At 42.1% G+C, this 16,363-nt stretch overlaps 1 protein-coding gene across 1 annotated transcript in view; it reads left to right on the top strand.

The window, feature by feature from the left end:
* RANBP17 (RAN binding protein 17) overlaps positions 1–15,920 on the top strand; it is a 149,492-nt gene extending 133,572 nt beyond the window's left edge. Inside the window, exons 25-27 of the mRNA XM_054389044.1 lie at positions 8,965–9,063; positions 12,721–12,848; positions 15,824–15,920. Of these exons, the coding sequence (XP_054245019.1) occupies positions 8,965–9,063; positions 12,721–12,848; positions 15,824–15,920 (324 nt within the window). The remainder of the gene's footprint in view (positions 1–8,964; positions 9,064–12,720; positions 12,849–15,823) is intronic.
* The last annotated feature ends 443 nt before the right edge of the window (positions 15,921–16,363 follow it).

Raw genomic sequence — 16,363 nt, 5'->3', positions numbered from 1 at the left:
ATTGATACTTAAAAGTCCATCTGCAGAAATTCAGGCAGAATGTTAGAGAGACGCAATATCTATTGAAATGTTGAGTGTCAAACTGCCAGGATAATGTATTTAGTATGAAATATAATATTCAGTGCATTTTGTTTTGATGACTGCATGAAATAGCCTTGTGCTCTTATCCTTTGTTGTTGTTGTGAAAGATGATATTCACTAAGATTGTTGGTGACTATTCAGGACACAGTAGCAATATGCTTATTACCTTCTTTATCATCCACTCTTTTATGTTTATTTGCCATAGCTTTGGTTACAGTTCAGTTCATAAGGATAACAAAAATACTTTTAATTGTTCCACAGAAGAAATTAGAATGAGTTTATGAACAGTTTGAAAACAGAAGAGGCTTGAAATCTGTTAGGCAATGGGTAGTTAATGCTTGGGTTAGGCTTTCTGAGTTCTGTGCTAGTAGTACTCACTGTGCTTTATGGACAATCCTCGAAGAGTGGTTAGAGCCAAGCCTCTGGGTTTCTTACATTCAGATTTCCTTCGAGGTGTGGTTTAAAAGCTGAGCCTGCCTCTCTGTCCCTGCTGATTGTCTCTGTATCAGTGCTAAACTAAGGTAAATATGAGTAAAATGATTACCCTGGTTCTAATTTTCTCTGCACTACTGGTTACTGTTGCTGTGTGGGGGATGCCTCTGGCTCTGCTGCTGGCAGACATCCACACGGTTTGAGCCCATGCTCAAGCTGCCTGCAAGTCCCAGCTTCCTGGTGGCAAGCAACATCAGGGCTCTTGTCAAAGAGATCTGCAAACCTCTTAGTGTTGCTGCAAAGCCCAGATGGATTATGTGGGGGATACTGGGATGGATTTGACTGGAAGATGAGTGCAAGCTTCAGACCAACTTAAGAACTGCTCCCTGACCTGTGGGGTTTGCCTCCCCACTTCCGAACACACTTCCATGCGTGTCAGCCTGAGTCTAGTTCAGATTCAGGGATACTTATCAGAGTGACATACCTTCAGGTTCCTTGGATGAAGGATTTAGAGCTCAGCCTTTCCTTCCATATGCAGCTTTTCACATTTCTGCAACATTTCTGTAGATTGAGATAATGTCAAATTTGCTTTAGACTAAAAGATTTTATTTTTCCAGTGATAGCATTCTCCAACCTGTCTTCCCTCCTCATTTGACTGGAATTTTGAAGGCCTTCCTATCACTAGAGACTTCAGTAAACTAATGATGAGGCAGGCAAAGATCCCAATTCCTATGCTGAAATCCTGGTGTAACATTGCAAGTCCCCGGTTGGGTTTTTTTGTATCACCTCCATGCACTTAATGCAAGGGAAGGCATTGGTGAGTTTCTCAGGAGCTGTGGAAGAGCAGGGTGAGAGCTCATGTTTGAGGAATGTAAAGAAGATGCAAGCTGTGAGGCCTAGTGTAAATTAAGGGGAAGATTAACAGATGTAGACACAGGACCATTTACATTCCTGAAAATAGTCTCTTCCTGGGGGGTGTTGGTGTAGGTGAAGCTGTTGTTCCCTCCTCCCAAGAGGTCAGAGATGCTGGTAGTAGACAATGACTTCATCAGTGTCACCTCCCAGGTAAGACAGTGCAAGAAAGGAAGAGACTGGAAAAGTGCTTACGGATCTTCTGGGATAAGACTAGATGGCTTTACAGAGACCTGAACTGAGCTGCTTCATATACTGCTAAAAACAGAGAGGAATGTGGATTAATTTTTTATGAGGTTTTTAAAGAGCTCGGCCTTCTACTGCACCAAACCAGTGTGAAGTTTGTGTTACAAATGATGGCAGGTTGTGCATTCCAAAAGTGCCAGTTAATCACAGTTCTGTCATCTTTAAAACCAGCTGTATTGCTGTATAGTCACAGCCACTTGTTTGGAAATGGCTGAACCTTAAATAAACAGCTTAGGTTAATTTCAGATGGCACTCTAGTATCTGTAAATGAAAAACCTCTGAATGCTACCAGCTAGAAAATGCAGATTAAGGGTTGATGTTACAATCTTAAATTATTCCAGCCTGAGGTGGAATAATTTGCTGTCTATCAGGGAGCACAGATGGATAGGCAAAAAGAAGCTGTGCAGATACACACGTTTGTAAACATCTGTCAGCTACAGCAGATACCCAGATACAAAATCTACCACTTCAGGCAGCATACAAGTATGTGACATTCAACAGAGGGTTTACATGAAATTCAGCATAGACAGAAGCAAGTCAGCACACCCTGGAAGGTAATAATTAATGAAATATATCCCCTCCTCCCTGCGGAAAGAGGTGTTTCATTCATCAGGCATTTTTAGTGTTGTTGCAGTAAACTGTTCTGCTTCCAGCATTTAATGCAGCCAACCCTTAGACAAGGCAAAACTGCTCCATCCTGTGAGACTTGCTGCTTTCCTATAGGTGAGTCTCCAGCAGCCAGCTGGCAGCTCTTCCTTCTTCTCTGAGGGATGCCAGCTCACCCAGGAGCATGGGCTCCCTTCAGACAGATGGACCCAGTTCTGACAGGCAAGACTGGTCCCAGTAATTGGAGTCCTTCACATAAAAAAATCCATTTGAAACGGACATATTCTGTTGTCTTTGAATGTGCCCTCAAATTAGAGGAAAGACACTAAAACCCCTGTGTAAGAAGCTGCTGGTGTAGGGCAGAATCTGTTGCTGTGAGCAGCTCGTGTTCAGGCTGAGGCTGCTGCCTGTGTTCCAGCTTGGTTACTCCCAAGCGAGGCACAAACATCTGCTTTGTGGTGCTGTCAGCTGCCTGAAAGGCAGTTCACTGCTGGATAAAGGTAGGAGATGGTGGAGCCTAGGCTTGAAAAGCCTGCTTTGCACTGCTGGTCTCTGTAACTGTGCTGTTAACATATGACAGTTTATTTTAAAAGGGGAGAAAAAAGAAAAAACACACAAACCACACTGTAGTGGGTCTGGGCACATGGCAGGTGCTTGTTTAACATTAAACTGTTATCCTAAATGTATCCTTTAGAGGACGTGCTCCTGGTTTTCTTTCAGACACAGAGTCAGGTTTCACCTAAGGTTTATTTCATTAATATTTCTGCTGGTGTGTGCATTGTTCACACTTCAAGTGACTGTCCCATACTCAGCCCCTTAGCCAGTGCTAAAGACAGCTCTAGGGAAATGCCAAGCTCTACATTCCTGTAACTGTTTCTTTTTTCCATCTATAGGCATGCCTTCTCCATCCCCTCTGAACACTGCAAGAAAAGTCTCCCAGCAGAACATAACCCATACCTAGTAGGAATAGCTTGTGAAAGGTACACTGAAATCATATTTCAGTCCATGAGCTGCAGGCACATAGTGGTTCATGGAATGCAGTGTGTTACCCAGATGCCTTGTCCTGACACCAGGAATTGAGGATTTTTCAGCCATGTATACCTTAATTTTTCATAAGCGGAAACAACACCAAAACTGGGTCCCTCACAGTAAGCTTCAGCTGTTGAATCATGATATTTTATTTATTAATGTTTATTGAAATGCATGTAGTGGAAGTACATCTAAACAGGGTGAAATGCTGTATTCTGTGAGCAAAAGTCTGGAGGACTCTTGCATGTATAAGCTGAAGGTTGAAGCTTGTTCTGAGGGTAGCTGTAGCAAGCTCAGAGCGGAAAGACTGTGAAAAAGAGCTCTGTGGCTTTGTGAGTCCAGTTCCTGTCTGATGTTTTCTGCCTGTGTTTTGTCTGATGCCCCTCTCTCTCTTCCACCCTCCCTATATCCACAATTTCTCCTCTTCTTCCTGCACATGTGATGAAAATTAGCATCAGGATGGGAGTCGAGAAAGTGTTCAGACGCAAATCTGCTGGGTATAACTCAGCCTGTTATTCAGTGCTGGAGGCCAAGACTGCCCACGTCAGCTGCAGCAACAGCCTTCCACGCTTCTGCTGCTCCAGAACCACCTGTTCAAGGCTCTTTGTTGGTTTAATGTGATTTCATAAGGCAGAGGAACAAGACATGTGATTCTTAAACTCCTCTATATTGCAAATCGTACCATCACACAAATTTCAACTTATTTGCTGTGTCTGACACTTAAACTTAGTTCAGGAAGAACTAAAGGCTGATCCTCACTTTCTCATAATAAAGGTTTTAGTTTTATGATTTCATCTGCAAGTTTTGGCTTTGAAAATATGAATGCAAAAGCTAGGTTTTCTAGGAAAATAAATATTTTAAAACAACATATTAAAATTTAAGGTATTTAATAATCTTGGAGCATTTAAATCTTTCTACTATTATTGGTAAATGATGATCCATTTAGTGATACAGGAAGAATTGATGGCAAAAGAACTGAGAACTCTGAAGGACATTTAAATTAGTAATCACAGCTCTGAAGTTAAGAGCAGACTGTCTGAAGCTAGAGCTGTAAATCCCTACCAAATTTCATTTGCTAAACAATGAAAAATCACAGAACCATTGCCCCTTGTTCTGTCACTCCAGACCTTTGCAAACAGTCCCTCTGCAGCCTTCTGGTAGGCCCCTTTCAGGTTCTGGAATGCTGCTATTAAGTCTCCCCAGAGCCTTTTCTTCTCCAGTGTGAACAACCCCAGCTCCCTCAGCCTGTCCCTGTAGCAGAGGTGCTTCAGCCACCTGATTGTTTTCATGGCCCTCCTCTCGACCAACTCCAGCAGGTCCATGTCCTTCCTGTGCTGAGGGCTCCAGAGCTCAACACAGCACTCCAGGTAAGATTTTACCAGTGCAGAGCAGAGGGGGAAAATCCACTCTCTCCATCTGCTGGCCATACTGGTTTTGATGCAGCCCAGGGTGCTGTTGGCCTTCTGGGCTGCAAGCACGCACTCTTGGCTCATGTCCAGCTTCTCACCAACCAGCATCCCCAATTCCAATTCCTTTTCTGCAGGGCTGCGCTCAATCTCATCATCACCCACCCTGATATTGAGGGTTGCCTTGACCTAGGTGCAGGACCCTGCACTTTGCTTTATTGAACCTTACTGAGATTCTTCTCAGTCCACCTTTCCAGCCTGTCCAGGACCCTCTGCATGCCATCTCATGCTTCAGTCTTGTCAACCACATCACTCAGCTTGGTATCATCTGCAGATGTTCTGAGGGTGCACTCAGTCTCACTGTCTGTCATTGATAAGATATTGAAGAGCACTGGTCCCAGAATGGGCCCTTGAGAGAGACACACTGTAACCCACCTCCATCTGGACAAAAAATCTGAAACTTTTTTAGATCTGAATGGAAAAAAGGAGTGTTACTACCTGCCAAGTATTGGTCGAAATTTGTGGATGTTCTTGACTGTTCTAAATCCCCTGTAACACAATCCATGCTGCTGTCTCTGCTGGTAATAGAATATTCTTGATGTTCAAATGGGATTAATTTTTAGCAGAATAAAATAGTCATCCCAATATATGAGAGAAAGAAATGAGTTAAGGGATCTGCAGCGATGCAGGTGCTCTCTATTGGTAACATGGAGCAGAAAAAAAAACAAGCCTTTTAATGGAAAGACATCTTCGTTTCTGCTTTTCCAACTTCCTTTTTCTGAAGTTTTCATGTTGAGGGTTATCTTGACCAGCATTTTCCTCCTCCATCCAAGACGAAGGCTCTGAAGAATTTATTGGAATAACAGTTCTTTACTCTTGCCTGTTCTGTCAATAGTTCCTTTTGTAAAGAACAAATGTGTCAGGAGAAACATTATTGAACCAGATAAAGTGATGCCCTGTGTTTAAGATAAGAGAACAGAGGCAAGGTTGCTGTTTTGAAGTAAGGAGAAAATAGATTATCTGTTCCTCTGTCCTCTTTCTAATATCTCTTTGCCTGCGTTGAGACCTTGCATTTTCCCTGAGTCAGCATGAGGACATGAGCCTGCCTCATGCTGCCTGCAGCTCCCCAGCTGAGGGAGAGGTGTAGTGGGTATGTGCCAGCATCTGAAAAGTCTTTTTCTGAAGCAGAATGTTTTGGTTTCTATCAATAGGGTATTTTCCACCTAAACCCCCAAAAATCCGTACATTGGATCAGTTCTGCTTGTGTGCACTATGCTTTGCTTTGCCATTGAGTTGCTTTGTGATCTCCAATTAAGTGATGAGACTTCTGTCAAAGGTGGACAAGGAGAGTGTACCATAGCATGGGCTTTCTTCTGACACCTGCATGCTAAATACATGCTGGTCCACCTGAACTCTGCCAGCTTCTGCTGCTGCCTGGTAAGAGAGAAATCAGGACTTTAGCACAGCATGGCCATGGTTAAATGATGGCTGGAAGGATGTCAGGAGGCTGGGGGGGTGTGCTGCCTCAGGCTCAGTGTGTGGCTTTGTATACAGACTGTTGCTCAGGCAGTCCCTCTGTAAAATGTGATGGTTAATGCTGATGTATCTCAGTGGCACACTTTGAAGCCAACTAATCTGGGAAGTGCTCTGCAGTTCTCAAAAGCAGTACTGCTGCAGACAGTACCACTGCCATGGGCTGTTGAGCACTTGCTCAGATACATGGGTCCAGCTGATGGCTTGGGAGCCGGGCGTCACTCTGGGGCAGCAGTGCTTGCCGTGTAACTGCCTTCATCTCCTCACTTATAGATGTTACTGGGCAAGATCAGTCTGTGACTGCCTGAGAGGAGTCACCTGTAGAGAGGTGAAGGTCAGTCTCTTCTCCCAAGTAACCAGCAACAAGACAAAAAGAAACAGCCTCAGATTGTGCCAGGGGAGGTTTACAGTGTATACCAGGAACAATTTCTTCTCCAAAAGGATTGTCGTGCCCTGGAACAGGCTGCCCAGGGAAGCCCTGGAGTCTCCAATCCTAGAGGGATTTAAAAGACCTATAGATGTGGTGCTGAGGGTCATGGTTTAGTGATGACCCAGCAGTTCTGGCTTAACAGTTGGATTCTGTAATCTTAAAGGTCTTTTCCAACCTAGACTGTGATTCTGTGATTTTAAGATCTCATCTCCAGAAAATTGTGGTTAATCATTTCTGTACCTGTTGCCATCATAAATACAAATCTTTGTATATGTGTGTCAGTAAATGAAATCTGAAGAAGGCAGCACATTATTTTAGAGCTTCCTTCAGAAGTTTAAGCAGTTGCTGTTCCTTCATGACCTGAACGACTCAAGGGAGCAACAAAAATGGGCCTGTTTTGGAGCTATGTGTCAGGTATATAGAAATTCTTTCCTGCAAGGGTTGACTTGTTTCTGCTGATAACAGAGTCAAATCACTGATCACATGAGGTGTGAAAGATGTGGATGTCAATTGGAGTTTGATGTCACAGCTGGAGTTTGAAGAAGTGGCACTTCCCCTCTGGGTCAGTTGTGAACTGGTCCCTGAGGATGCCCTGTTGAGGTTAAGTATCGCATTGACAGTCTCTACAAGCACAGCACTCCTAAGAAATACAGGTATGTCAGTCATGGTGCTCTGACTAAATCACAGCCTAAGCAAGTTTGTTGAATTACTTTAAAAAAAACCCCACACCCCTGTGCTAAGAGCTGGCTCTGTTAAAGCTACAGAGATGAAAACCCGGTGATGAATGAATTACAGGAAGTTGTGAATATCCTTTATGTTTGGATAACAAGCCCCTATTAGAACTGTAGAACCATTTTGGTTGGAAAAGACCTTTAAGGTCATCAAATCCAACCTTTAACGTTATTAGTGCTCATGCAGAGATTCTGAATTTTTTTTGTAGCGGTATAGAACTGTTCTGGTTCTATAAATAATGGAAAATAGTTTGCCTAATGTATAAATTGTAAAGTCAGGTGAAGAATTGGCTTTTCCCACACCAGCCATGTGTTCCTAATCTGAAAGCTCAAATGGTTTGTGGATATTTCTGTTCCAGGTGGTTTGTAGTGCTAGGATTCATCTTTCTCATTTAGTGAAACATGCTGTTTGACTTCGCCTTGGTCAGTTATTACAGGCTAGTTTGCAGTGTGGCAGCTCTCTGGAGACCCTGCTCATAGCTACTCATTGGCCTAGAAGAAAGAATTTAATCATTTTCTACTTCCTCTATGTTTGGTTTTAGGGTGTAGATATTTTATAAATGTGAGTCAAGCTATTTACTGGTGACATTTTACAAATTTTCACTCTGTTTAATCTCTGAGTAATGTTTTTAGGTTCGTATATGTTGTGGCCCTTGGCATTTTAGACTAACATATCTCAAGGATATCTTAAAGCATTTTATCTTTAAATGGATTCTATAGTTGTTTTGTGGTTTCTTTTTTACAAACATTGTGCCAATCCCTAAAATAAGTCTCACCCATTCTAGCTACATACACTAGAAGTACAGAAGTGGCCTCAGAGGAAGAATGCTCCATGTGGCATTAGCTGAAGGATCTGGTTACATGCCAGCCAATGAGCAAAGTGAATTATGTAGCTTCTGTTTGGGTGCCAATAGGACTTAATTTTATGAGTTGATAGATCTCAGTGCTTTATAAAGTTGGTGAAGTGGCTTTGTCCCTGCTGTAGAGCTCTGTAAAGTCACAAAAGTAAAGCCGAATGTCTAAAAATCAGAGGCTGGCTTTCTAAGCACGATGGAAGGGGCAGAGAGTTATAGATTCCATGCTGTAATCATAACTGCCTTCATCAGAACAGAGTGTGTTACCTTCACCTGCCTTCCAGGGTTATACACAAAGAAAGGTGAATGTTAGAAAACCAGAATCTTGAAGAGCAGCTGGGGATTAATCTGAAACTAATATAGATTACTGGTCATTACATGTATTGCTGTGCTAGAAGTAGTGTGACAACAGGGCAAATCCCTGTAGTCAAGTCAAAGCCTGTACCTGAAATTAACACAGCTCTAAATCTCAATTCATATTTGGTTCAACTTCAGCTTTTTCTTTACCTTTCTTCACCTGGTGGTTTTGGTTATGGAACTATTTCTTTGGAAGAATGACTTCTGTAATTCCATGCTGATACGTGACATCTGCCTGGTGTTTTCTGCACGGTCACTAAAGGTTTCATTAATTTTTCCTTCTCACCACATGACACAGTGTGGCAGCATTATCCACATTCATGTAAACTGTCTGAACCTTCTTGCAGATGATGTCAATCCTAATGAACACCATCATTTTCGAAGACTGCAGAAACCAATGGTCTGTGTCAAGACCACTGCTTGGACTTATACTTCTCAACGAGAAAGTGAGTATTTAGGAAGTCCCACCAGATTCACTCTTCGCATGCCCAAACAGTTGTAATAATTATTTCACACAGAACCAAGCTGCCTGTTGTATTTCAGATCCCCTCTCTCTTCCCTTGGGAGTTCACTCCACTGTGCTCTCATTAGGAGAGAAGAGTGGGTTCAGCTCCTGTACTGTGTGTTTTACAGATTGGTTCACAGAGGCTTAGTGACTTCATTTTAATGAAAAATGCTCTCAAACCTTTACCCCAACTTTTACCCCAACCTCACATCGTGCAGATAATTAACCTGATAAATAGAATGTCTTCACTTTTCCAGAATTAGGCAGGAATAGAAGTTATGCAAGCTAAGTTTGCTTCTTAGATAGAAATACGAAAGAATAATGCTGGAAATCACATCAGAAAAGGTGCTTCCTAGAAAAGCAGTTAACCAGTTTCTTGTGCTGAAAGGTTTCCCCAGCTTTGGGGGGTATGATCTGAGCACTAACACTTAAGTACTGGCATTGATTGCAATTTGGATTGTGTGCACATGTGGCAGATTCTGTAAGCCAGGAAATACTCTGCAATTTGCCCTTTCAATAAAATCTGAAACTGTGAATTTAGATCTACCCATCATGTTTCCCTGGTGACTTAATAGAGACAATACTGTCTGAAATGGAAACCATCTGAGTAAATGAATGTGAGTTGATCTAAATGTGTGCATTTTTTGTATGGCAAGGCATTGCTTCTGAAGATATTGACCTGTTGTATTTGCCATACTTCAGAGGCAGCTCTAACTTTATTCTGAATTGCTTTATCTCTTGGGCAGTCACAAGCCTCAGTGTATTACTGCTTTGGAGAATGAATTGTCTATACAATAAGAGGGTGCTGGAAAAAAATAAGACACTAAGATTAGCAGCAACCGCATACATTAAAATTCAAACTGGAATCCCAGCTATGGAAGGAAACTAATAGAAGAAGAAAATATATCAAGAAGAGAAGCGCTGTCTCATCATTCACCTGTGCTGAAGGATCCAATTTTAGCCATATCCAATAGCACTGTCATTCATCTTCTTGGTGTGTTATTGTGATTTAAATCCAAGCTCTATATAAGAGAGCAGTTCTTTTAAAATGATTGAGAGGGAATAAGGGCAAATTCAGTGTTTAGGAAAACTTTATGACATCACAATATTATACTTTACAGATGGAAGCAATATTTCCTACTTTGGAAGGAAAACTAATCATTTTCTATCTGCTCTGAGTCACTGCATCATTATAAAAGTGGGAAATAAGTAGTTTTGTGCATTCCCAATCTTGTTCAAGACGACACTTTTGTTTATATAATGCTTCTGATTTATAGCGTTTAAGTATTAGCCTGACTACATATTAATTATGTGGGTTTGATGCTTCAGTGTAAAAAGAAATTAAATATTTTACTTGAAGATAAAACCACGGAGCTGTAAATCATAAAGAATAAATATGTGAGTGGCAGAATATTCTTTTTACTGAAATTAGACTAGTTCTAATGATTATGTGTTTTGCTTAGCAGACATGGATATGTACAGGCACCTTTACTTACAAGCAAGTCTTACATTTCTCTTGGAAGGGTGGAGAACAGGAGATAGAATTTACAGGGTTTGTATTGTCCCTTCTGCATCAAAGCTATTTATTTAGTGTTCAGAAAAAGCAGAACCTGTACTTACATATGCCTGTAAAAGTCATTTTTTTCTTGGCCAGTTCCAATGCATTGCTGGTTTTTTTATTGGAAATGGCTTCCTTTCTTTTAGGTAGGGTCTCCTTACAGTTCTTGAGATAGCAAACGACTCATTTAGCATGTTCTACTGTTTTTTCTCTTGTTTTAGTCAGATCTTCTTTGCCTATAGCTTGTCTCAAAGAGAAAGCATCAGGTTTACTTGGGGACTCAGAAAAATTAGAATTGCTTGTACCAATAGGGCTAATTACAGCAAATCAGGAATCATAGAGTCCACTCTAAACCAACATTAAATCTTTTGAGACAGTTTCAGCTTAGTATGAAATGGGGTGGCTCCACATGGCTACTGACAGTGTTTCCATATTGAAATGCAGCAGCAAGAGATTGGCAAAAAGAGCCCTCAGTATCCTGATAATGTGGCAACCATGACTACTTCTTGTTGTTGTCCCAACCAAGGAACATACAAAGAAGTGTACTGGAAGAAGTGATATTATTGCAGAGAAGCCTGAGAAAGCCCAGGGCTCAGAACAGCTCCATCCTGTTGAAGCAGCAATGCCGTGGGATGCTGCACCCATTAATGGTGGACAGAGAATGCAGTTGACACTTTTCCATTCTGAGGTTGACTGAGGCTGCTCTTGGAATGCCTCTCTTGTGGGATGCTGGACCACTTCTCTGGGTGGTGGCTTTCTCTACACTGAACTCTGCGTTTGTCGCCTTGAGACAAGGCTTCTGGGAATGTGCTTGGTGCAGGCAGATAACTTCATCTTCTACACCAGCTCCCAGGTGATTTTCAGTTGTGAGTTCCTAAGTAGTTTGGCACCCAGTTATTTGATAAGCTGCTGCTTTCACTTTGAGCACTGCTGCAGTGATCAGCAGAGAGATGTAACAGGGGATGTTTCTGGTTTGAGAGGAACTGGATTGAATTATTTGCCAAGCAGACAATAAACACTTCCTCTAGTCCTACTGAGTTGTCAGGGCCTAGCGTTAGCATTGTGGTTTTACTACATTTTGTTATCCCATGTTTTCTGTAGGCACAGAGGAGCAGTGATGGTGGTGGAAAAGAGGTCTGTTTAATTTGAGATTTAATGTTGAAGCAGGTTTAATCCCATTAAAGGTTTTTAAATCTGGCAAAATAAATCACAGACTTCTGTGCTCTGACACTCTCTATGACACCCTCTTAAGTTATGTTAACCTCCGAAGTCTGCTAAGTTTTGCATACTAAAAATGGATTTCCAGCCTACCTTTACCAAGTTACACACCTGAAATTGGGGAAGAGCAGCAATATTCCTTCTGACTGCAATAGCAGACTACTCAGAAGCTTTGCCAGGTACTTGAGTACAGGTTGATCAGAATGGTTCATTCTCCTCTGAATATTTGTCTCTCTCAGTACTTATACCATGGATGTGCAAATATGATGAAGACTAAACAGGATTACGTGACTTGCTTGTCCCTGATAGTAGGGTAGTGAGTGGCACTAGAAGTCCCTTCCTGTCCTGTATTTCTAGACTAAACTAGTATTTTCCCAAACTGATAAAAAGTTCTATTTAACTAATCCATAGATCTGCCAGAATACAATGGGAATAGTGATATAGAACATCATATAGATTACTTAGGTTCTGAAAAGGCAAGCATGAGTCTCTCTCAGCATGGCACTGAAGTGATTGAAGTCCACAGTAGAGTGTACTAATTTCCACCATTCTGGAAAGACTGGGAGAGTAGTCAAGGATCTTTCTGCCTCGCCTCTTGGATGGCTTTCTGCATTGGAACTGGTTAGGTGGCCAACACCCACTTGTCCAGTGGCACGTCACCTGTTACCACTAAACTTCAGTCGTGATACACAACTACACTGCTGGGACAGTTCAGGGAGGCAGCGTACAAAGCACTTGCTCAGGAGTTCTGCAGGTGTAGATAAGTAACTGGGCTTACATTTCCAAACCTCATCTTTAATCTTCTCTCCTTTGCTGTTGTAGTACTTCAGCGAACTAAGGGCAACCTTGATAACCAGCCAACCTGACAGCAAACGTGAAATCCTTGACCAGTGCTTCAGGAATCTTATGGAAGGAGTTGAGCAAAACCTTTTGGTAAAGAACAGAGACAGGTAAGTTCATAACACATAAATAAGCTGGGACAAAAATAATGAAAAATAAGATAAATGAAAACTTTAACTGGAAAAAAAATAAAACATAGGAAGTATTCCAGGTAGCCTTAAGCTGCAGTTCTTTTTGAAAGAGAGGTAATATCCTCTAGGAGAATTCATCCTGTGACTTCACAGTCAGAGCCTGAACATTTCATAATTGTCTATTTTTTTGGTCAGAAATGTATTTCCTAATTGAATCCCAAATTCACCCAGTCTTGCCCTCATTTGACAACAGAAGTCTTCAGAAAAGGAATATGGAGTTTTTCTGAATTTAATGCTCAGACTAATATTTTGTTAGTAGCTAGCTGCATTATTCAGCCAAAGCAAACCTCGAAGGTGTAGAGACACAATCTAAGTCCAGACTGTGGAACCTCCTAGAAAGCTTGAAACAAACTGGAATGAGGCTTGGAGAGAAGTAGCTAAAACCATTTGTTGACTTTATTTCTCCGACTTCTTCTCTGTTTGTCAGTGTGAAAGTTATGTTAAACTTGTTTAATTCTTAAATAGTTTTCAATTAGTTGTAATCTCCAGAAATTTATTTGATTTCCCTATTAAATTCTGGTACTAAAGGTATAAGTTCCTTCTGGCTTGACTGTGGATGATAGCCCAGAGACAGGGTAATTTGGAAGCAAACCCAGAGCAGCGCAGAGATCACATCCATGGCACTAATCAATCAAACAGACTTTCCGTGGAACTTGTATTATGGATCAGCAAAAAACCTGGGGAAAAGGCAGAGAGCCACCAGGAAGGAGAATGCCTGTGAAAACAAAGGAAGACTGAGCTGACAGTGGTGGGCTGTAGGACATGGTCTCAACTCAGAGCTGTAAATGCCACAGGGTTTAATTTGACTCAGCAGTCCATCAGGATCATAAGGAAGATAGGGACAATATCTTTAGCAGAGTCTGATGCAACAGAATGAGAGGAGATGTTTTTAAACTAAAAGAGGGAGATTTAGACTGAAAAGAAGGAAGAAGTCCTTTACAATGAGAGTGGTGAGACCCTGACACAGGTTCCCAAGGAGGTGGGAGATGCCCCATCCCTGGAACCATTCCAGGTCAGGTTGTGTGGAGCTCTGAGCAACCTGCTCTAGTTGCAGATGTCCCTTGTCACTGCAGAGCTGGACTAGATGACCTTTAAAGATTCCATTCAGTGATTTAAAAGAAAAATAAAAAAAGACAAACTGAGTAAACCTCCTAACTAGATAATTTATTGGTTCCATATCTACTTACATTTGTATTTATTAAAGGCAGGAAGCCCTCAAGATAACATATTCTGAGAAAAACCTACTTTGATGTGCATTTTCTCTGAGCTGCCTTTTTCTGAGTACTGCAGACCTGAGGGAGAGGGGACTGTTGGCTGATCCAGCCTGGGCCCAGGGAAGCTGGGTGTGCTGAGCTCCCCTGGCCCCTCCAGACAGGCATGAAGGGTGGTGGTAGGGAATCTAGCTCTCTGGGCACAGGCAGGGGCTTCCATCACTTAGGGTGCCAGCAAGTACTAGATTGGGCAAATGCTTGATTCAGTGCCAGTGGATTTGAAGGGGATTTTCAGCTTGGAGTGCTATGGGGTCTGCTCAAACAGGCAGTGGAGCAGAAGCTCTGGGAGAGCTGCTGTGGCAGTGCAGGTAGGGAGGGCTGAGTGCAGGTGTGAAGGGACAGGGATCACTGGGCAAGCCAGCAGCTCGCCTGTCTCAGCAGCATCACCACCTGTCTAACTTGGGAAGACCTTTAAGCCATCACTTCTCCAACAAGCAGCATGAGTTAATGGGGTGGCGTTTCTGTTTGCAGCTCTGGCTTTGTAACCCTTCTCAGATTTATTCTGTAGAACAGGAGGCTTCTTTTAACTGTGATTGTTTAAAATTGAGCAGAAATCAATTTGCATTAGCAAGGAAATAAGCACAAACATAAAAAATTATGAATAGAATAAAGAATAAACTCATAATTGCATCCTGTATTTCCACACACAGCAAGCCCCAGTTCACCATGCTGCTGCTAGACATACCCATAAAGCACAGTACAGTGCAGACAAGCAGGATTATTACCCCTGGTCCTGCAAAGAGACCTTTGCTGAGATCCCATCACTTCTGCAGGCACCTGTCCACGCAGTCCTTAGCAGAAGGGAGCCCTGAGGAGCCGTTCTTCAGGAAAGCTTTATTAGCTTGGCTATAGTGAGCCAGCACAGTCTGACACAATCAAAGCCAAGAGCATCAAGGCAACAAACAAAAGAACATTTGAAAGCCCTAAATGCAGGCTGCAGTCTGTCTGGCATTTTAAATCTTTGGGGGTTTGAGTGTTTGGGGATTTTTGCAATCCATAGATGTGATAAATGGCAGCTAAAGTCTTTGTTTCAGGTAAAGGTAGACCAAGGGAGTAGATCAGGTTTGGGCTGTTGTACAGGCTGAGTGAGAGCTGGGCATTCAGTCCCTCCCAGGTGTGACACTACCAAATGGACTTCATGTCCTGCACCTGCCTGGAGAGAACTGCTGGGGACTGTTTCTGTGAGTTCATTCTGTGGCAGATGGGTGATGGTACTACATTTCACTGAGGCAGGTTGAACTCTGACACCACTCATGAGGGAGGAAGGTAGGGCTGAGAGAGCCTGGCCATGGTGACCATCTGGAGGTGTCCCAGAGAGCTTTTTGCTTAGGTCTGGGGGAAAGAACATGTTCTGAGTCATGTGAGGCAGAAGGGTTTCTTGTTGCATTCATCTCCCAGCAGACTTTTAAGCTGAGTTTCTAGTGCTGCCTATTGGTGTTTATCTGCTCATCAATACTTTACAGGACTGGCTTTTGAGGGCACCATATGATTTTGGTTGTGCATTTTCCTCTGGTTTTCTTTCCACTTAAAATTTGCATTGTCATTATTCTTTTGATCAGTCCTTGAAACACATTTCTCACTCTCAGGTCTCCTGTAACCAACCATTGTGTTCCTTTTCCCCAGGTTCACTCAGAATATGTCAGTCTTCCGAAGAGACATGGCCGAGGCTCTGCGCAGCGAAGGAGCTGCGGATCCCAGCAGCGCAGATATGATGAGTTGACAATGACTTTGGAGACACAGCACTGACTGATAAACCAACTCAGAAAGTTTTGAGATCCTGGTATATTGTTAGATACACTTTTGACTCTTGTGGAAACTATTTTTTTTTAAGATATCTTCTTCCTTTTTATATCTTTGGCCTAAATGTAAGGATTTATAACAGTGAAAACAACGGGAAATCAGTGTGAGCTTGAAGAACGTTTTCAGTCTTTCTTATCAAAGTTTATTGCCCTGTTATCTATCTTTATGAAGCAGTGTAGAAACAGTACTTAACCAAAGAACAAAATAAATATGCATTCCTTCTAAACTTGTATCAGTTAATGATTCTCAGTTCTACACAGAATAGTAAATAATACCAGTTAAAAACTCCAAGGTCATACATGTTTGAAAATGAGATGAAAGCCAGTGCAAATTTTATGTGGCATCTTTTTGCAATAATAAAAT

The sequence above is a fragment of the Indicator indicator genome, chromosome 18 (assembly GCF_027791375.1).
Source record: "Indicator indicator isolate 239-I01 chromosome 18, UM_Iind_1.1, whole genome shotgun sequence".
NCBI lineage: Eukaryota > Metazoa > Chordata > Aves > Piciformes > Indicatoridae > Indicator > Indicator indicator.
This window is presented reverse-complemented; position numbering and strand designations above follow the sequence as displayed.